The sequence below is a fragment of the Crocuta crocuta genome, unplaced genomic scaffold, assembly GCF_008692635.1.
Source record: "Crocuta crocuta isolate KB4526 unplaced genomic scaffold, BGI_CrCroc_1.0 scaffold133, whole genome shotgun sequence".
NCBI lineage: Eukaryota > Metazoa > Chordata > Mammalia > Carnivora > Hyaenidae > Crocuta > Crocuta crocuta.
This window is the reverse complement of record NW_027529438.1, coordinates 4,801,488-4,822,671: the sequence shown is the minus strand read 5'-3', so window position 1 is coordinate 4,822,671 and position 21,184 is coordinate 4,801,488. Positions and strand designations below refer to the sequence as shown.

Below are 21,184 nucleotides of genomic sequence, written 5' to 3'. Positions count from 1 at the left end.
TATCCCCACCCCCAGCCCCAGAAACAAGGGAGATTAAAGAAAAGGAAACCCCATTCCCTACCCCAAACCAGTTAACAAAATAGGCTCCCCCCTCCCAAAAAACAAGGCTTTTTTGGGGAGAGGCCATTTCTGCTGAGCCCTCTGCACCTCTCCGCGGAGCCCACGCCCGGGCCTGGCCCCTACTCCTGGCTCCTCCGCAGGTCCACGCCCCCTCTGCTCTGTCCTTCTCCTGGGAGGTCTTTCTTTTATCTAAAGCAAAAAGTCCAAAGTGCGTTTCTGCTGAAGGTAAGGGCCTGAGACAGGAAAGGGCTGTCCAGGCAGGATCGGGGGTGGCAGCTCCGGCCTGCCCCTCCTGGGTCCGAGGCCTCAGGACGGCATGCACTGCACCCGGTCGGGGCCCTCCTCCTCGTCCGACGTGTCTGAGGAGCTGGGAGACTCATCGGAGTCTGCATCCGTGGCCCCAACCCCAGGTTCTCGCCAGCGCTGTAGAATGGGAAAGGCCTGTCAGAAGTTTCCCCAAACAAGGACAAGGCTGTTAGGTCTTAACTAGAATTCAAGTGTTCTAGGCCAGGGGTCAGCAGACCTTTTTCTTAAAGGGCCAGATAATAACTATTACAGAGTCATGGGCCATATCTCTGTTGCAGCTATTCAACTCTGCTGCTGTAGCATGAAAGCAGCCACAGACAGCATGTACGAATGGGTATGGCTGTATTCCAGTAAAACTTTATTTGCAAAAAACAGGCAGCATGCCAACTGCCAGAGAGTGCTAATCCCTGCCCTAGGCCTCTTCTGGCATAAGGAACAAGACAAGGCCACCCTGACACTTAGTATTTCTTCCCAACTCCTTCCCCACCCTCACGCCTCTGCCGCTACGAAGACAGAAGCAGATACCACCCGTTTCACCTGGTGGCTCTTCCAAGGCTCCATAAGGGCTCTGATGGGGATGGAGGACAGGGGATAGGAAACCCAACCCAAACGCCCCGATCTCTCTTTAAAGTAGTGAGGAAGTGTGCACCGGAACATGGGACCCTCACGGGGGGGCCCACGGGCCCTCACCCCCCATGCCAGCTTACCCGGTGGTGGCGTCTCTGTCTCAGGTGATGCATGAGGAACCAGAGCATGTGGCTGTCAAACAGGTCAGTGTGGTGCAAGCTATCTTCATCCCGCTCCCGCTTGTTCTTCTTAATCACCTGAACCAGAAAGGCGGGGGTGGGTGGGGACCCTGGGCCCTGATCAGGAAGGACTGGCGCCTCAGCCCCATGAAATCGTCCTGTAGGAACTGCTAAGCTGAAGGGGAGCTAGATTAGATCACGAAAGGGTGCCCCAGGGTTTATCCGCTGAGAAGGTCAGGCAGCTCTAAGACAATGATTCTTCCTAAAGACACCCCTTCCCCACTCCGCCGTGAACCACGGGCCCTCCACAGCTGCCCCGGGATCCCTGCGCGGGGAATGCTCCCGGAGGCCCAATCACAGCAGTGTGGGGGAGGGTGTCAGACTCAAAATGCAATGTGGACACCCGTAGTCAGCCACTTACATCCTTCAGCCCTGTCAGCTCAGTGGAAGTTTCAGCTGTGGGTGCCCAGATCTTGACATCGTGGTCCAGGCCGCTGGTTGCCAGCACAGGCAGGTGAGGGTGGGGCTCGAGACAGTTTACCTGGTCAGGAGGAAAGGAAACCACAGGCTCAGGGGTATATGGGAATAGGACTTAAAAACCACTACTCACCTTGAGCCAAACATATTCCTCAATGAGAGCTGAGGGAGCTGCTGGGAAGGCAGGCCCAACCATCATGAGCACAGGCCAAGGGCCCTGGGGGTGGAAGAAACACTGGACACAGCCTGGGCAGGTACAAGAGCAGGCCCGTCGCTCATCTCCCAAGTTTAGGCAGGGGTGGCCTCGCCCTGGACACAGCCCTAGGGGTGGGCGGGTGACTGGCCAAGCTCACTGCTGGCTTCACAAAAAGACAATGAGGTCCAGATGACCTCATCCACTCTGGATTCCACAGTTCCAACTTGCCCAAGGCTGGAAAAAAAAACATCTCAGTGCCTTTCACCAAATGGCAAATAAATTTTTAAAAATGAAGAAAGCAGCAGCTGCCGCTGAGCCCCCAGAAGAGCGAGAACAATCACGTTCACTTGGCACAGTTTACTCGGACTGGAGAGGGGAACAGGCTGGGGGGTTGGGGGGGTGAGGCAGTGGAGAGCCCTGCAGGTCCCAGGGGCAGCATGGTGCTGTGCACCCAGAGAGCCCAACAGGCTTAGCTCCAGGGCGGCCCGGTATAGGAGCACCGCTTCCTGGGGCAACCATGGCGTCAATCTAGGCCAGCTCTGAGCACAGGGACTGCGCAGGAGAAATGGACTATGGCAGACAGCAGGCCTTCTGGCTTCAGCGGCTTCCTTCTGTCTGGAGGCACCCATGCCCCCTGCTGTCTGACTTAGAAACATCAGCCTTCTGAACAGGGCAGGGCTGGGCAGGGCAGGGCAGGGCACACAAGCTCCCAGGGCCACTGGAAGAGCTGGTCCCAGATCTAGCTGCTAAAGCAGTTTTGGGCTTAGTCAGATGAGGAATAGATAGGAAAGGCACCCGGAAGGAAGAGGGTGTGGTCCTAGCTGGTCCTCACCACCCCCCCCCATCCCATTCCGCCTTGCAGCTGCCCCCAGGCTGCCCCCATAGGCCAAAAAAACAACCCCTGGCAAAAAGCCTCTTTTATCTTTTCCTTCTCTCTGGACCAACCTCCTCTGCCTGGCCTGCACACGCAGAGAGCGCAGCTGAGGGGAAACTGGGGCCAGCATGGAAAATAATACTGACCCGGACATCCAATTGTCTTTGTTCTTCCATTTTACAAGTAAATAAATGCTCAGAGAAGACTGAAGCGAAGCCTGAGCCTAAGAGTAAAGCAGAAACCCCATTTCCCTTCTCCTCCTCTCATGCCCCGTATCATCAGCTCACTGCGAAGTTTCTACTGGGGCTCTTTTCGGGTAGTACAGCGACTTCTCAGCATCTGCGGCAGGAGGAGGCCCTGGACAGGAGTGCCACTGCCAGAGATTATTATCCAAAGATATGTGACAACTTACATGTGCAAACCCGAGCTCATTCCACTGCCTCCTGATAAGCCCTCCGCCCTGACTAAGCTTTCACGGAACAAAGCAGTAAAATTAAAAAAAAAAAAAAAAATTCCTTGGAACTTCAAACTAAGGACAAAGCCAAGGGCAAGAGGGATAGCAGAGTCAAAACCTACAATGCCTGGGCTGGAGCCTGCAGGGGGAGATGACAGACAGCTTCTGGGCCAGGCCCGTCTGAACGCCAGCACTTACCTGTCAGTAACACCTGAGCGGAGCAAAGAGCTCCAGCCTCAAGAGACCTGGGCTGGGGGATACGCAGATGGGAAGGAGCAGCGAAGTGCTCAGGGGGACAAAGGACTGTCCTTTAACATCAACCACCACCCCCCTTGTCCTTAAATGGGAACAAAGAAAGGACTAGAGATTGAAGCAAAACCAGAGTCGAGAGACCTGGGCATGGCGGATGGTAATTTCGAAGATCCCTTCTGGTTTTAGCATTCTAATTTATGATGGGCTGCTATGCATCTCATACAGACTGGCGCCTGGCGAGCGGCTGCAGAGAAATTAGGACCAAAACAACGGAGGGGGACAGGTGAGGACACACAGATCATCCAGCTCACGTGGGGACGAGAACTAGGTGGGAAGCCCACTTCGGGTGCATCTCTAGATCTCCTGTTCCAGTGTCTCACTCCTGGGACCGCTAGATCCAGGCGTGGGGCCCGCCTATCCCAAGCAGCTGCCCTCTCCACCCGAGAATCGAGGTCACCCATCAAACCCTGATACTGGCGGAGCTGAAAGCAAACTGGCCTGCAGAGAGGTTTGGGAGAGGGCATTCAGCCCTGTGCCTCTCTGGAATGGAATGCAAGACCGTTTATGATCTAGAAAGGAGTTACTGTCCTCTTCTGACTTGCTTCTGACTACATGCCTACCGCAGAATTCTCACGAAGACTCCCATGTTTTAGTCTGTTCACTGCAGATGACAGAGGAGGACCTATGGAAGAGCAGGACAGGAGGCAGGCAAGAATGAGACATGCCTTCAAGCTCTACACCCTCTCCACGTACATCCGGGCCAGAACAGCCTTGATCTAGAATGGCCCCAGGTTCCAAAAACTTAGGCAAAACCAGAAAAAAATCTGAAAGAGCTTCACATGAGGGCAAGAAACACACAAGGAAAGGGAGCCTGATTGCAAAGAACCACTTTAAATTCTAACACCATCATCTGCAAACCTCGTGAAGAGATGGACTCTTCACAGCTCCTGGGAGCTTGGACAGGACGGAAAGGAAGAGACCAAGCTGTCTCAGCCACTCCTTAAAGGCTCTCAACCAGACTACCTTGGGTAAGCAGTAGAAGGCAGTCTCCTAAACTGCCCCTTTCAGATCTTCTGCAGTCCAGGAACCTTACAACAGGAGCCACTAAACTCCTTTTGGGAGTCTGGGTCTCAAAAAAGAAGAAAAAGCATGACTAGCTAGATACAGCTTAAGAGCTAACCACACTTCACTCCCCCATTGAGGACCCCTCAAGCTTCCTGTCCTCGACCCCCCCTTCCTCCCCCGTGATGGGCCTCTAGAATTCAAAGGACAGGCAGACTGATCATGAACTGATCATGGGCTTCACAGCAGGCGGCTCGGACATTATTTAAACAACAAATCACCACACTTGCTCTCTCCAACTACATGTATACATTAAGGGTTTATATTCATTTATATGTAAATATGACATTTCACCTTTAAATATTTAATATGTATCTCCCAAGTACAAGGATTCTCCTACATAAATAAAACGCTATCATCACATGACATGAACTTAACAGCGAAGGCCCCTGCAAGGATGTGTGGACCATACTCTGACTCTCCCAACTGTCTGAGAAATGCTCCCTCTCCCTTGTGTCCACTGACCCAGGATCTAGTCAAGATCACCACTCAGCTACCCTTAAGGGATGAGGCATGTGGCATGGAGAGCCCGTTGGCATCGGGCATGACAGAGCACCCTCAATTCCAACGCTCTTCTAGAGGAGGTGCATGCCGGGAGACCCCTCATTCAGGCCTCAGAGGCTCTTCCCTACGGTTCCTTTCTCTCCTGAGCAAACCAGGCCTCAGAGGGGCAGAAGACAGAAAACGGGAGAAAAGATTCCATCAGAACCTTAGCAGCCTGACACCACTGCCGGCCAGACCTCCAGGACCCAGCATCATGCCGCCACAGTGAGAACTCGGGGGCACTGCTGATACCTACCTCAACGGCAAGAAGAGCAAGGAGCCGCCCAGCCTGGCACGGAGTACTCACCACGCCTCCCTTGTCCCCCTCCATGAACTGCACGATCTGGCAGGAGGACTTCTCCCAGAGGAAGATGTGCCCGCAGTCACTGCCGCTCACCACAAACTCACTCTTGGGGCCGTAGAAATTGACGCCTTTTACTGAAATGATGAATGAGGGAAGAAACCACATGAAAGTTGGCATCAGGCCTGTATATATTTACCTCACAGGGAATTTAGTTATTCACAAACTCCAAGTCAGCTAAGAGCCACAGAATCCCTCTAATTTTCACAAACCAAATCAAGGGCTTGCGCATATGCGACAGACAGAGCAAGAGGCATGCCAGTCCCAGAGACCGCTTCTCGTCCCTTGAGGAGCTCCGTGGGGCAGAGGGGCTACAGTCCCTCACCGGCAGCCTCAGTCATTGTGGCCTACAATCTGTGGGGCACCCCCGGCCCCACGAACGCCTCACTTGTCCCAGCCTGAATCACCCCACTAGGCAGCCCTGTGCCACACCCCCCGCCCATCCTTGGTTTGCGTACTTCCTTAGTTCCTGTCAGTGCTTCCTGGGCGTCAGTGGGGCTGAGGATGATGGAGGATTATGCCACAACTGCCCCTAAGAAGCACTGTACCCAAGGCTGGACAACAGGACTCTACTCTCTGATGTGACTAAGAGGGAAGCTGGGGGCCTGACTGAAAAGTCCTGCCCAATTAGGGACACCTTCCCCCCACCAAGTCCTTCAGGCAGCTCTTCTCTGTACGACCCGAACAAAACAGCGCAGTTCTCTAAGCCAGTGAGCAGAAACTACGAGACAGACTCACCTGTGGCATTATTTCTGTGGCCCTTGTATCTCTTCACGTACTGGGCCCCATCGCTGTGAGAGGAGTTGAAGAGGTAAATGTCTTCGTCATTGTAACTGGCCAGGAGCTCTGCCAAGAACAAGCACACAGTAGTGAAGGCAAAGGCTGAAAAACAGCTGGGACCAGGAGCCGGGGGCTGGGGTGCAGCTTCTGGCCAGTAGTGCCCCCTCCTAACACCCAGGTTTGGCGCCCACATCACTCGGTGGAACAGCAGGCAGCTCAGGTGTCCAGGGCGGACTCAGAAAGCACCGCCAGCCTGGGGGCAGCAGAATGCTCAGGAAGATCACACCCACCAGCTCCAGGACGAGCTGGAGGCGTCAGCACCTGCTCAGGCCAGGAGCCTGGGCTTCAGGGAGGGCGCTGCCGGATCTGAGCTGCGGCATTCTGCAGGTGGCGCCCGGCACCTCCAAGGGTCGCCTGCTGCGTCCTCCCGCGTGTGCTCACCAGCAGCAACTACTCCCTGGCTGCTCGGCTCGGAGCCGGCGCACAGCGGGGAGCGCCGGAGGGCAGGCGCCTCACTGGCTCAGCAGCTCCCTGGACAGAGGGGGCGCGCCAGCCTCGGAGCCGGGCCCTGCGCACGTACCTGTGCCGTCGTGGCTGTACACAAGACAGGTGATGTTTGCTTTGGACTCACTGTTCACCTGCAATAAGGAGCAGATACTGACTGATGCCCCACCCCCCCACTTGTTACACCACCTTCAGGAAACGGGTTTTCCTTCAAACTCCCCTAGATCTTCTCCCAGAGAGTGAGAGAGACAAAGAGACAGAGACAGGAGGACAGCCAGGGCAAGGTGGCCGCCTCGGGGGGAGGGCTTTCTGCCGGCTGTCGTGTGCGTGCCAGCCATCCTACGTCCGCACCGCCTCACTCGGCCCTACTGTCACGGGGCGAGGCAGCGCTCTCCGCCTCCGCACTTAGTCGGTAGGAAAACCTGGCTCAGAGGTGAAGCTACTGCCGGACGCCACAAAGCCAGTAAGTGGTAGAGCCAGGACTCAAACCCAGGGGTCTGACTCAAAAGTCCAAGCTCCTCCCGCCATGCCGACAAGTCTGGGGACAGCCTTGGGGTGCAGTGAGGAAAGCCTGGAACCACCGGCCCTTCGTGAATCTTACCAGGTGGTGAGGACAGAATTTCTTGAGAACTCCGTTGTTCTCGTTCTCATCAATTTTCCTCTGGTCGTAAATCCTGTAGCGGCAGAAAAGACAGAAATGTTAAAACTTACGAACTGATCCTCTGAAGAGCTGTGACGGAGTAGTGGCGGCCACAGCAGTCAGCAGGAGGTCAGGGCAGATAAAAGGCATTTCCCAACCCTGCTTCTGGCGCCTGCTCTTCCCTGAAGAACCTCCTCTCCTACCCGCTTTCCAAACCCTAGCTCTTCTCCAAGGGTAATCCTGAATCACTCTGATCCAAAGTGGCTTCTCTCCCCTCCCAGCTTGTAATCGCTGTTTATTTTCACCGAAAGCTCCCAACAGGGTTTACTGCTGCCGGGGCCGGGCTCGCCCAGGCCGTGGCTCTTCAATCCCATCTCGGCCCCTTACTTGGCTGGTTCTCCCTCTCATTCCCCACGGTGACCATCACAAACACCCACAACCAGGGTCTCCTCCCGACTCCTCTCTCCTGCCTTCATTCCCAACCCACCCCAGTCCCCTTCCGTCACCTCTGCAGCTCAAACTCTGGCCACCCACTCGAGCATCTGGGGCAGATACCACACGTGCATCCTGCCCAGGCGCTGGGCATCCAGGAGGAACGACACACGGCGCTGTGCTTCCTCCGAGCTCGGCGCCTCCCCTCCACAGCTGCTCTTACCTTCATGCCCGCAGGACCTGCTTTCATTAGTCCACTCTTCCGCCTCCTCCTCGTCCCTGTCTGCCCACTTCCTAAAAACCCTCCCTCCACTGACTGTTCCCACTACTGCCTTTTCTGTCCTTCCCCCTGGTAGTCAAATTACTAAGAAGAGCAACCTGCATCAATGTTTTCACTTCCTCACTCCCTACTCACATCTCAGTCCACTCCTTGAGGGCCTTGGCCCTCAACCCTCTACTGACGACACAGGAAGTAGAACACTTTCTATGTGTTCACTTGCTATCCACAGGCCTTCTTCAGTGGGGTGTGTGTTAAGGTCTCTGACCCATTTTTTAAATCAAGCTGTTTTCTTACCGTTGAGTTTTAGAAGTTCTTTATATATTTAAAAAAAAATGTTTTATTATTAAAAAAAAAATTTTTTTTAATGTTTTATTTATTTCTAGAAGAGAGAGAGACAGCGTGAGCAGGGGAGGGCCAGAGAGAGAGGGAGTCACAGACTCTCAAACAGGCTCCAGGCTCTGAGCTGGCAGTCAGGACAGAGCCCGACGTGGGGCTCGAACCCACGAACTGCGAGATCATGACCTGAGCGAAAGTCGGACGCTTAACCGACTAAGCCACCCAGGTGCCCCTAAAAAAAATTTTTTAAAACACTTTTATTTATTATTGGGAGACAGAGAAAGAGCACGACCAGGGGAGGGGCAGAGAGAGAGAGGGAGACAAAGAATCTAAAGGAGGCTCCTGGCTCTGAGCTGTCAGCACAGAGCCTGATGTGGGGCTCGAACTCACAAACCGCAAGATCATGACCTGAGGCAAAGTCAGACGCTTAACTGACTGAGCCACCCAGGCGCCCCTACAAGTTCTTTATATATTTTAAAGACTCTTCTATCAGACAGGTCTCCTACAAATATTTAATCCTAATCTGTGGTTTGTTTCCTAATTCTCTTGGATAGTGTCTTTTACAGAGCAGAAGTTTTTCATTTTAATAAAGTCTACCTTATCAACTATTTCTTTTACAAATCACGTCTCTGATACTGTATCCAAAAAGGCACCACCACTTTTTGTCCAACATCTCGGCGAAGCCACAGGTTTGCCCGCTACTCTCCGAGCTTCACAGCGCCACCCATGGACGCCAAGAAGAAAGATGCCAGAAAGTCGGCCAAAAGACACAAAGCCCCCGTGAACAAATCTGGGGGCAAGGCCAAGAAGAATGTCCACAGGCAAAGTTTGGGACAAGCTCGATAACCTGGTCTTGTCTGACAAAGCAACTTATGACAAACTCTGGAAGGAAGTTCCCAACTATAAGCTTAAAGCTCTAGCTGTTGAACCTCTAGCTGTTGTCCTTCCCTGAGAGACAGACAGGATTTGAGGTCTCCTGGCCAAGGCAGCCCCCATGAGGAGCTCCTTAGTGAAAGACTTATAAAACTGGTTTCAAAGCACAGAGCTCAAGTAATTTACACCAGAAACACCAAGGATGGAGATGCCCCAGCTGCTGGTGAAGATGCATGAATAGATCCCACCAACTGTACATTTTAGAAAATAAGAAAATTATTAAGTCAAAAGTGAAATGAAAAGGCATCAACATGCCACCAAGGAAGGTCATCTAGGTTTTCTCCTATGTGATCTTCTAGGAGTGTGTCAGTGTGGGGTTTTACTGATAGGTCTGCGACCCATCGGAGGTAGTTTTCGTGAAGGGTATAAGGTCTGTCTAGATTCCCTTTTGCCCCACATGTGGATGCCCAGCCGCCTCCGTACCATTTGTAGTACCAGCTGCTACACTGGACCGCCTCGATTCCTTTGTCTGAGATAAGGGGACTGCATTTACACAGGTCTACTTCTGGGCTCGCTATTCTACTCCACTGATCTACCGGTCTATTGTTTTTCCAGCACTACAGCATCTCCATTTCTGCAGCTTTACAGGAAGCCTTGACATTGGCAGTGTCAGTCCTCCACCCTCGTTCTTCCCCTTCAACACCGTGTTGGCTACTACGGGTCCTTTGCCTTTCTATACAAACCTCAGAATGACTCTGTCAATATCCGTAAAATAACTTGCTGGGAGGCTGATCAGAACTGCGTGGAATCAGCAGATCCGGAAGGGGAGAAGTGGCAGCTCCACCATACTGAGTCTCTCTACGCCCTTCACGTTTTAAATCAAATAAAGAGGGGTTGCAGCACTACCTCGGCACCCTTATATCATCTGTCTCCACAGTCCTTCAGGTACCCACTAACTTGTTACTTTAAAGCCTCTCTCTTCCCTCCTCACCTCCTCTTCCCTGCCACCTGCCGGTAGTCTAGTGTTCTCTCAGTGCTGCGGATATCAGCCCAAGGACAGGGAAGCAAAGGGACCATTACGCATTCCAAGTCCTCTACCAGTACATGCACCTGTCCATCGACCACCACAGGGTTCATTCATCTGATACATTCTCCTTTTTCCACTCCTTTCAGTTCGTAGAGCAACCCAAACAGGATTTAGCAGTAGGCACCCACACCTCCTCCACCTCCATTTGCCTACTCTTTCCTTTCTTTCCCCCTCTTCCCACCACCTTTCTGGGGTCACTGACCAAAAAGCAGATCTCTCTAGACTTCCTTTCAATGCTTCCTCACAATACTAAACCAAAATTTTGTATTTCTGATGCAAAGGCCTTAAGGATGAGTAAGCTATTTCTCTGTATTTCCCTTGAAGGAATTCCTTCAGGCTAGGAATGAAAACTAATGGTGTATGATATAAAATATTCAGTAAAAATATTTTCAAATTTGTACTGGAAGGTGAGCTCTGGATGGGGAAATCCCAAAACATTCAACTGGCTGAGCTCAAGAGGTGCCAGAGAAACTGGGGACGACCCTGACGTCAGGAAGAGCTGGGGCGCTGGAAGGGCCATCTGCTTGCATAGCATCAGGGGGCCTCAAAATCCAACAGGCTTCTGCCAAGGAAAGAGCCTATATCTGCTCAGAATCTGGGATGTACAAAGGGACAGAAGATACCAAAGCTGAGAAGAAACAGAAAATCTAAGTATTTCTTCTTGTGCAAAAATGCTAACACTAATTTCTGGCTTGACTCTAACTGTAGCCAAGTATTAGCTTTGGATTAAGGCATTATCAGCTGCAGTTCTCGATAAAGCCAACTGCTTCGGTCTCCTCCAAACATCAAGGACCAGTGGCTGAATTATCTACAGACATGGGCTTTTCAAGCAATCCAGAGCGCTAAGCAGGAAATCCAAACGGGGAATTTCAGTAAATGCCCCATTTGGAGGAGACACCACCCGTAGTTCTCACTACTACAACCCCTGTTGATCAACTGCTTCTTATCTTAAAATAAAAACCAAAAAACAAAAAAGCCTACTATCTATCTGTTATTGATGAATAAAGGACAGGAATTTGGAAAGCAAGGGAAACAGGAAGTAGAGTATAACAAAGTTGTCCAATTCTCTTGTGGCAGGATTCTTGAGCAAGGGAAGGTCATCTCTCACGCATTTCTAAAAACTGAGTCTATCCCCATGACACTTATCAATGAAATTAATTTCAGAAAACAGTTATAAAAATGTGCTCTCATTTAAAGATGAAGATAATGCATTCCACCCACCACCAGGAAAGCAAAAAGTCATTTATTTTTCCAGTGATCCTCTCTCTCCTCGCTTTCAAACTAATGATCACTCAGCAAAGGGGGATGGTATAGCCACAGAAATACAGTTCACACAGGCCACCTGGGTAGGGATTTTGTGACGTGACTACATTTGTGAACAAGGGCTTGAAGGAAGCTGGTGGCACACATGAGGACTGAATCTATGAACTCTAGTTTTCCTCAGGGTGTGCCTCAATGGCCAGCGTAACGCAGTGTTCCCAGGAACAAAGGTATCACTGTAAAAAAGAAAACCACTTCATGACGGTGGGAGTCAAAAACGTGGAGTTCACAGTGAGTACTCCCACCCAGATCATTTCTGTATCTGAAACCAGCATTCAAAAATTTTAGTACACATTAATTTATATATGAAAAATGGTGGAAAATATTTACTGATACAGCACTTGCTAGTAAACCTGGGTTTATGTCTCAGCTGCTATGTGGGGACCTTGGTCAATTTACCAAACTTCTTTCAAACCTGATCATCTCTATGTTAAGCTATCCACCCCCAACCCCACCCCCACCCCAGGGACTGTTATATTAGGAAACAGAATGCCTCAGAAGGAGCTTAAACTCTTTGGAAGATGATAAAAAATTCAAGATGGTGGTTAATGGATTCCTAGCCCACTCACACATTTCCACAAGGGATACCTGGTGGTAGCCAATGCATCAGCCTCAACTCTCAAAGACACAAAAGAGCCAGACTCACCTTACAAACTGATCTCGTCCACCCACTGCAAACTGGTGGGTATTGGCAGGATTCACATAGATTGTATACAGCCCCACTTTCTTCTCCTTCTCTTTTGTCACCACCAGTTTCCTTTAAGAGTAGAAAAATATAAAAGTTACATTCTCGAAAACACGCTCTCTGGGTATGGCAAGAGAGAGCAGAGACAGTAATGAAGACACAGCTCGTAAGAAACCAGATTCCAATTGAGAAAGAAAGAAAAAAGTGGTCTGGGGGCACCGGAAGGCTCAGTCGGTTAAGTGTCTGACTCTTGATTTCTGCCCAGGTCCTGATCTCACAGTTCGTGAGTTCGAGCCCCACGACAGACTCTGAGCTGATAATACGGAATACGGAGCCTGCCTGGGATTCCCTCCCTCTCCTCTCCTCTCTCTCTCTCTGCCCCTCCCCCATTCACACACTTGTGTGTGCTCTCTCTCAAAATAAATAAATAAATAGATATAAACTTAGAAAAGGAAAAAATGGTTTTGTTGGTTAGTTTTGGAACAAGACAAAATCATCTACACGGATATTTAATATGGGCTACTTTGGGGGTGGAAAAACAAACACATAGTGAAGTCATTTTCTGGTGTGCCCCGACACGTGAGGTAAACGTCCGCAGAAGCACTGCCCCCAGGTAGCATCAGGTTAGCTGGAGCCCAACATGATGACCGCGACCACACCTTCCGGCCCTAGATAAAAATCTCTCTGCATCACCTGGGAGCAGCAAGCAAGAGGACCAATCATAAAAACAGCGGCCAGAAGAGACCTTAGGGTTAAAATCTGTCTCCCGGATTCCACAGAAGCGTCACTTAAACCCAGCTCTAAACACGCACACTGAAGACTGACAAGCCACAGTTTCTTGGCGTGGGGACCGCTGGGAGGAAAGCAGCATTCTTCCTTTGCCGGAAGTGAGCTAGGAGAGGGGATTCCTATGAAGACAGCGGTCTACAAGGCTGGCTAATCCTCTCTACATCACTCCTCTGGTCGTACCACAAAAGGCAGTCCTTAGGAGGGCACTGGGGTCGTGAGGAAAGCCTGTAAAATTTTGAAGTTTCAGCCAGAAGACTCTAAATAATCCTAATTTGTCCCAGTTGAAGGGTGGCACTATGACTTCCCAGATCTAAGTGTCTAGCCAGCCAAACATGGTATCATAGAGATTAGTAAATTTATAGGAAATGAAAGATTGGGAAGGAAAAGGCTGGGTTCTAGCTTTCGTTTTTAATTCTAAAGTTTTGCTCATCCTGTTGTCATGGAAACTGAAATATAACCATGACAACGAGTTTCTTAGTAAAGAAATGATTTTGGCATCCTCTCTGCCTGGTCAAAGTCACTCCAGCCTAGAATTGCTCTAAGCAAAGTGGAGAGATTTTACTTGATCTTAAAATCTCTGTAATGTTTCATTAAAACAGTCGATAGAGATCCTTAAAAATGAATGTCATTAGGGAAAACACACACATACACAACCTTCAAAAACACAAGGCAGAAAATATATCCAAAAAGAGTTTAAGGAATAAAACCAGCAGTGGAGAAGAGACAGCTCTAATCGTTTGTTTTTGTTTGGTTTTGTATTTTTGAGAGAGAGCACGCAAGCGAGGGAGAAGCAGGAGGAGAGGGAATCCCACGCAGGCTATGCACTGTCAGCTGAGAGCCCATTGCAGGGCTCGAACTCACGAACCATGAGATCATGACCTGAGCCAAGATCAAGAGTTGGACACTTAACCGACTGAGCCACCCACATGCCCTGTCTAATTGGGCTATAAACAGGGAAAAAGAACAGATGCTGCTTTTCACAGGACGATTCCATTTTCTTGGCAGTTTGGATTTTCAGGAGAGAGTCAAATAAATATAAAGGTGACCATGGAAGCAGAAGGAAGAAACGTGGGGGCAACTGGGTGGCTCAGTCGGTTAAACATTTGACTTTTGACTTCGGCTCAGGTCCTGGTCTCACGGTTTGGGAGTTCGAGCCCCACATGGGGCTCTGGATGCGAGCTGGATTCTCTCCCTCTCTCTCTGCCCTTCCCTGCCTCAAAATAATAAACTTCAAATAAAAAGGAAGAAACTGAAGGAACAGATTATGAAATAGGGCTTCACTGTCCTGTGATACTGACAAAGAACTTAATCTTTCTAATGCCTCATTTTATTTACCTGAAACAAAGAGTTCTCTCTCCCGATGGATAAATGCAGAGTACCACGGGCCCTCTGGGGAACTAGCAGAGGTGCTGTAAAAATGATTAATCTTATATCCAGTTGGCTCAGTTGAAAGAGCATGCAACTCTTGATCCTGGGTTCGTGAGTTCAAGCCCCATGTGGGGTGTAGAGATTATTTAAATTAAATAAAAATTTTTTAACTATTTTAATGATTGATCGTGGCAGTAGAGGTAAAAATGTTTTCACATTAGGAGGAGGCAGCACACAAAAACATAGGAAACAAATTTCCCAAGTTTTGCTTTAAAATTTTTTAGTAAGCAGGTATGGTCCAGCAAAAAAAGGAAAAATAATTACAAATCAGACCAAAGAATTCCTTTGAAGATCTCAAACTGGCTTCCACTGGCTAAAGGAATATCCCATCCACAGCTCCAAATCCAACTCTTAGGAATTCCTAAGGTCGGCCAGTACCACCAGCTTCCAGGGACCTAGCTGTCATAAACACACAAAAGTTCCCCTTAAGCCAGCTTCACACAAAAATGCCTCTGAGGGAAGTCAATGCTCACGCACCAGCTTAACACTTAAGAACAGCTTGGATTTTCCAGCCATTCAGACCCCCACCTCAGTCAAGCTTTCCACTACTATTTCAACCCTTAAAGCAAGAACTTTTTGAAAACTCACAAACCCTGATTCCTCAAATCCAGAATCTGGGCCTGCCTACTTGAAGTTTCTTCTTCATTCCCCATCTACCACTGCTCGCACCCAAAGCCGCTGTGTACATCATTTCATTCCAAATCCAATAATGTAACACAGTCATCTGTTCTGCCCCGTCCTAGGTTCCCAGCTCCATGTGGCCTCACAGTGGTTTTCCTGGGACCTGACGCACTGGATAAGCTCTCTCCCACTCTGCCTCACAGCCTGCTACCAGAGCAGATGGAACAAACTCAGCCCATGTGCTTCACCTCTGCGCCTCCCCCCACCACCACCTGGAACTTTAGAATGAAAATCGCAAACATGCAGATCAAGAAATTAATTTATTTCCTCACAACTACAAAATTGCAAGCTTGTCCCCCAGGCCTGTTCACCTTCCAGTAAAAACCATAATCTCCCAATCTTCATCCTCTTGAAGATTTATATAAGTAACCAATACATCCTTTCCACAAGCCTAACACATTTTAAAAATTCTTCCACTTTCTAGACAACCTTTTCTATAGTGACCTTTCTAAAAATAAAAGTCTGGAGTGCCTGACTGGCTCAGTGGGGAGAGCATATGACTTGATCTTGGGGTTGTGAGTTCAAGCTTCATGGTGGGCATAGAGGTTACTTAAAAAAAAAAAAAGGAAAAATAAAATAAAAATAAGTCTAATAATACTCAGCCTTAAGATTATATTCACTAGGGGCACCTAGGTGGCTCAGTCAGTTTAGGTGTATGACTCTTGGTTTTGGCTCAGGTCATGATCTCATCGTTTGTGAGTTCGGCTCACGTGCTGACACAGAGTAGGGCTCTGTGCTGACTATGGACTCTGCTTGGCATTCTCTCTTCTGCTCCCTCTCTGGCCCTCCCCCGCTCATGTGTGTATACACTCTCTCTCTGTCTCTCACACAAAAATAAACATTAAAAAAAAAAAAGTCCCGTGCTCTACCGACTGAGCCAGCCAGACACCCCAAGATTTGTTATGATATTTAAGACTAACAAGACAATAAATAATCTAGATAATCCATCAACAAGGTAGCAATTAAATAAACTGTATTACACCAATGCTGTAAAGTATAACACGGTTAAGTAGATCTTTATGGTCTGATGTAGAAAGAATTCCAAAAACATATCATAATGTGAAAAACAGCAAATTGCAGAATCCTACGTGTATGCATGTTTTATATATATACACACATACATACATATGTGTATATGTACACACATTTATACATAGGTTTATATATATTTATTTATCTCATTAATGGGGGAAACATATATATATATAAAGATACATGAAAGTATAAAAAAGGATTGGAAAGGTATTTCAAAATTTTTAACAATGGTTACCAACAGCTAGAAAAGTGGGGGTGGGGGTGATGTGCACGAGGGGAGCATTATAGATTTTGTCCACGTACTTTGTTATTTTAAACTTTAAACAACACATACTTGTTTATTATGTGTCTATTATGTGTTTATTATGTGTTTATTAATTATGTGTTTATTATTTATGTCTAATAAAATAATTAGAAGCCATAATATAATCAGTTCCAAACATGGTGCCAGACGCTATGCTGGGGCTTCAAGCACATTTACCAATAACCTCAGAGACAAGAGAGTAAGATATATTGATTACGCCCAAAGTCAGGCTGAAGAAACTGAGGTTCAGAAAAGTTAGATAGGTTGTAACTAGTAGTGCCCGAGTCGCAATTTGACCCAGGTCTGTCCAGATCCAAACAAGTTGGTATGTTCTTTCTATGAGACCACATAGCTGGTAAGGGTTAAATCACTAACCATGAGTCTCAAATTCACATATAAGTGAGCTGTGAGAAGACAGAACTCTATTATAGCTACCAATATTTTTGTTCAAGATTTATCATTTGTTTACGTGTTTCTATAAATAATTGCAAGTAACTACACAGGACTGTATCTCTAAGCTGCCTTGCAGAGTAACGTGCCGCCTGTGAGGGAGCTGAGTGGCACCCAACTGAATGGAGAGGAGATCAACAAGTTATTCAAGCTCACTTGTAAGATGACTGAATCCTGTTCTGGAAAAGAAGTACACTGACCAGTGAGTGCTATACTGCTGAGAAACAGACAAACAACAAGAGTGAGGCACCGCCCTAAACCTCAGTCTGCTTCTTAGCACAAGCACAGAGGGCCTCTTGGGACTGACCCGAGAGGTGGGTATTACCTAGGACACGTAGGGTACTTTCAAGGCCAAGATGTCCAGTGCTGTAAGAATATTTACTGCTACACTTACGAAGCTGGCCGGTCTTGTCTGAGGTCAATGGTGAAAACAACGGCGTCTTCACCTGCAGACAGGAACGTACAGGGAGAGTCCGGTTCCAGAGCCAACTGAAGGAGGAAAAAAGAAAGGATGAGGTTTCCACAGATTAGAATTAAGACCATCTAGTTTATTCCTTTATCTTTAGGAAGAACTGCATTTTATTTATTATTTATTTTTTGACGTGTTTATTTGAGAGAGAGAGAGAGCATGCGCGCATGAGAGTGGGGGAGGGACAGAGAGAGAGGGAGACGGGGCTGAAGTTGGCTCCATGCTGACAACAGAGAGCCTGATGGGGGACGCAAACTCGTGAACTATGAGATCATGATCCTTGAGTCAAAGTCGGATGCTTAACTGACTGAGCCACCCTGGCGCCCCAGGAAGGACTACATTTTCAGTATCTCAGCGAGAGGGCACCTGGGTGGCGCAGCTGTTAAGCCTCTGGCTTTGGTTCAGGTCATGATCTCACAGTTCATGAGTTCAAGTTCCACATCTGATGAGCTCGAGCCCCATTTTGGGTGAGCATGAGCCCTGCTTTGGGTAGAACATGAGCCCCAGATGAGCCCCACTTCTCTCTCTCTCTCTCTCTCTGCCCCTTACTCACTTGCGCCCTCTGTCTCACACATACATACATATCTACGTACATACATATCTAAGTGAGAAAGTGGTCTAGCTTTTTTGTTCTAAAACTACCCATTCTCTCTTGTTGTGTGTGAATTAGCTACAGCTTGTTTATTCCATAAAGTCAAAAGGATGGGAGTTTTGTTATTTCAATGAAGTCCTCAAGGGATCTGAATAGCAATACCAAAGAAAAACATCAGCTGTTAAAGGTTCATTTTCAAATAAAATCAATTCCACTCTCGGGTGGGGAGAAAAATGATGTCCAAATTTCACTCCCTACATCTTAGTTCTAAAAATGAGTTAACTAATGGGTTTGGGGTAGGCTTCAGAATTAAAGAAATAGATAATTTTCATATTTTCTGAGCCATCTGGGCTAGAAAACAATATTCCAGGTCCACATATATATTAGCTTAGGGTTTGTAAGCACGGGCCACTCGTCTTCCACGGTATGACCACTCAGACTAGGCAGCTAGCAGCTCCTCACTGGCTTCCCCCATGACAGTCTGTCCTAATTCCCAGTTCTAAATAGGGCTTCCAGAAATAGTGATGTCTGTGCCCTGAGAACTGGGAGAAAAGTTGGCGCTCTCACACACGAGGAGCCGACCACTAGGGCTTTGGTGCTGTTAAGATGTTCTAGATACAATCAAAGTAGAATTAAGAAGTTTGGAAGTCACAAGAGACCTCAAGGATTTCCAAAGCAACCGCGGGTCAGCTTAGGCTTCATCAGCTGAATGCCACACGTGCAAGATCCAGAGAGTTCTCAAATACTTGCCTTCCAACAAGTTTAGGGTGGCTGCTTTTTCTCCCTTTCCAGCTACAGATTTTAGGACTGAGAGAAGTGAGGCAGGTGACCACAACAGAGGGGACACAATGGGCAGAGATGTGTGAAGGTCTTGGCTGAGATCCGGGGCTGAGGAGCTGCACCACACATCCGTGGGGGCAAGAGCTTACTTACCTTGTGGGACGCTCCCTTGTGCTGGGCCACACGCTTCGTGTTCTTGCAACACTGTGTGGCAGACAGCTCTGCTACCCGCACCTGCCCGTCACGGGCACACATGGCCAGGGTGGAATCACCGCTGTTAGGAAGGAACTTGGCCTGGAATGTTAATGAAAAAAGGGATACACAAAAGAAAATAAGGAGGTGAATCCGAGAGGGAAAAACTGGATACCGATCCTAACCCTCCCTTCTGTTGGACAACAGCTGGAAACTTGGCTTTCTTAGTCTTATACTATTGGCTCAAGTCCTATTTCTTCCAAGAGTTAAAGAAGAGGGAGGAAAACCTTCTGACAGAAAAGAGCATTTCAGGTGACTCTGGAAGGCTGAACTGGCACAGGGTTAGTGCTCAGGGGAACGAGGGCTACACTTACGAGGGGAGAAACGTTAAGGAAAAGAGTAGGAAAGTCTATCTTGATTCAGGAAGCTAAAGGAAATTTGTTACAAAGGCAACCAGCAGGGCCCAAGGAAGAGCTCACGCCCAGGAATCAATGCTAGTACCAGGATGATGGAGGGACTGAGGAGTAAATGAGAAGAGCAATACTAACAAATACTCATCAAACGTTTATTAACTACAAGACATGGTTCTAGACTGCTTAGCTTCCATATTAATTCTCATAATCCTGTTATTAGCTCCCCGTTACCAAGGAACAAACTGAAGCCGGAGATCACAAAATTTGCCCAAGATCACAGAGCTAGTAAGGGGGCAGGGCCAGGATCTGAACCACATCTGGCTCAAGAGCCTCTGCTCTTATATGGACGCCTTCTATCAGGGCCCACCAAGTACCCTCCTAATGACTTCCAAGCACCCTACCTACAGTGAGGGCTTCCCACCGCTGCTGGGCTCGGGACAAAGGAAAGGCTGCCATGGCTTGCTCCACGTATCTCACTCCTCTAAGTCGTCACGGGAGCCCTGGCAGCACTGAGCCCTGAGGCCTAATTCCTACCACAACTCACTGTCTGCTCCCACTCCAGGCACCTCAGGCTTGTCCAACTCCTGCCTGACTTTCCCAATTGCTGTTCTGCTTCCTTGCCTCACCTGGAAGACATTGCTTTTGTGGCCGCTCTCAAAGTCCAGCACTGGCTGCCGCCGCACCCAGTCCCAAACCACCACTTTCAGGTCATCGCTGCCACTGGCCAGCCAGGTGCCGCGCTGGTTAAAGTGCAGGGTGTTGACACAACCAGTATGGCCCTCGAGCCCGTGCTGCAGGCGGAAACGCTGCACAAAGACTCTTGCTCCACAAGCCTCATAGACAAAGCGGGCGCTGGAGCCCAGCTCCCGTTCCCGAAGGGCAGGAAGGGCTTGCCAGCGAGGTCGAGGCAGGGCGGACGTCTCTGAAGACACCCAGTCCTCCAGCGCCCGCTCATCGTCCGAGGAGTCCTGGTCACGGTTGGCCCGCTTCCGCTGGACACGGCGCCGAGGATGCTCTTCCTCCTCCTCCTCTTCCTCCTCTTCTTCCTCTGAGCGGTCATGGACTTGGTTTTCATCATTGATGGAGTAATGGCCAGTGTCCTCCATGCTGTCAGAGTCCTTATCTTCACCTGAGCTCTCTGTATCTGTACCCCGGCTTCCTGTGCTGGCACGGTTGGGGCCGCCATCATCCCCAGTCAGGCTCAAGCTCAGGTCTGAGGCCTCCACTTCAATGCCTGAGGACGTCTCCCTCCCCTCTTCAGCAGCAGACATCTCCTCTGGACTGCTGGACAGGCTTCCTGCACAGCCGTGAGGAAGGGGCGGGGACGGGGGAAAATAAGGAAATGGGAGAGTGATCAGAAGGATGCCCTGTCCTTAGTCCAAGAAATCATCACATCAAAAGATACAGAAACCAACTTTGGTCAAAGTGCTTTTGTTCAAATGCGTACTATAAAGACTACCTTCTGAGGGAGAGTCTTGTGCAGGACAAGCAACTGAAAAGATGAAGACCAAAGGTACTTCAACACAAGTGAATAACTGCAGGACAGCCCGAGAGTCTGGGAACTCCTCTCTCTCTTGCAAGGCACAGCCAGGCTGAGTCCAAGTACAATCGATATAACTACCTTAAGCTCTGTTCTGCCGGACGCACATCAATTAGGCACAGCAAACAACTGAGCCAAAGAGAAGAAAAAAGAATGGCTGTCCCCAGCGACAGCCAGCACAAC

The 21,184-nt window shown here is 49.0% G+C and overlaps 1 protein-coding gene and 1 pseudogene across 8 annotated transcripts in view; one reads left to right on the top strand and one right to left on the bottom strand.

Moving 5' to 3' along the window:
* Window positions 1-8: 8 nt before the first annotated feature.
* The window catches only part of DCAF8 (DDB1 and CUL4 associated factor 8), a 36,782-nt gene continuing 15,606 nt past the window's right edge, over window positions 9-21,184 (bottom strand). For all 8 annotated transcript variants that reach the window (XM_077760136.1, XM_077760133.1, XM_077760137.1 and 5 more), the window contains 11 exons: window positions 20,088-20,758; window positions 19,010-19,150; window positions 17,410-17,504; window positions 12,290-12,400; window positions 7,277-7,349; window positions 6,752-6,809; window positions 6,130-6,237; window positions 5,338-5,468; window positions 1,534-1,653; window positions 1,074-1,190; window positions 9-483 (listed from right to left, as the gene is read on the bottom strand). In XM_077760136.1, the coding sequence (XP_077616262.1) occupies window positions 367-483; window positions 1,074-1,190; window positions 1,534-1,653; window positions 5,338-5,468; window positions 6,130-6,237; window positions 6,752-6,809; window positions 7,277-7,349; window positions 12,290-12,400; window positions 17,410-17,504; window positions 19,010-19,150; window positions 20,088-20,758 (1,742 nt within the window). In that variant the 3' untranslated portion in view covers window positions 9-366. The remainder of the gene's footprint in view (window positions 484-1,073; window positions 1,191-1,533; window positions 1,654-5,337; window positions 5,469-6,129; window positions 6,238-6,751; window positions 6,810-7,276; window positions 7,350-12,289; window positions 12,401-17,409; window positions 17,505-19,009; window positions 19,151-20,087; window positions 20,759-21,184) is intronic.
* On the top strand, window positions 9,090-9,487 carry LOC144228153 (small ribosomal subunit protein eS25 pseudogene; annotated as a pseudogene).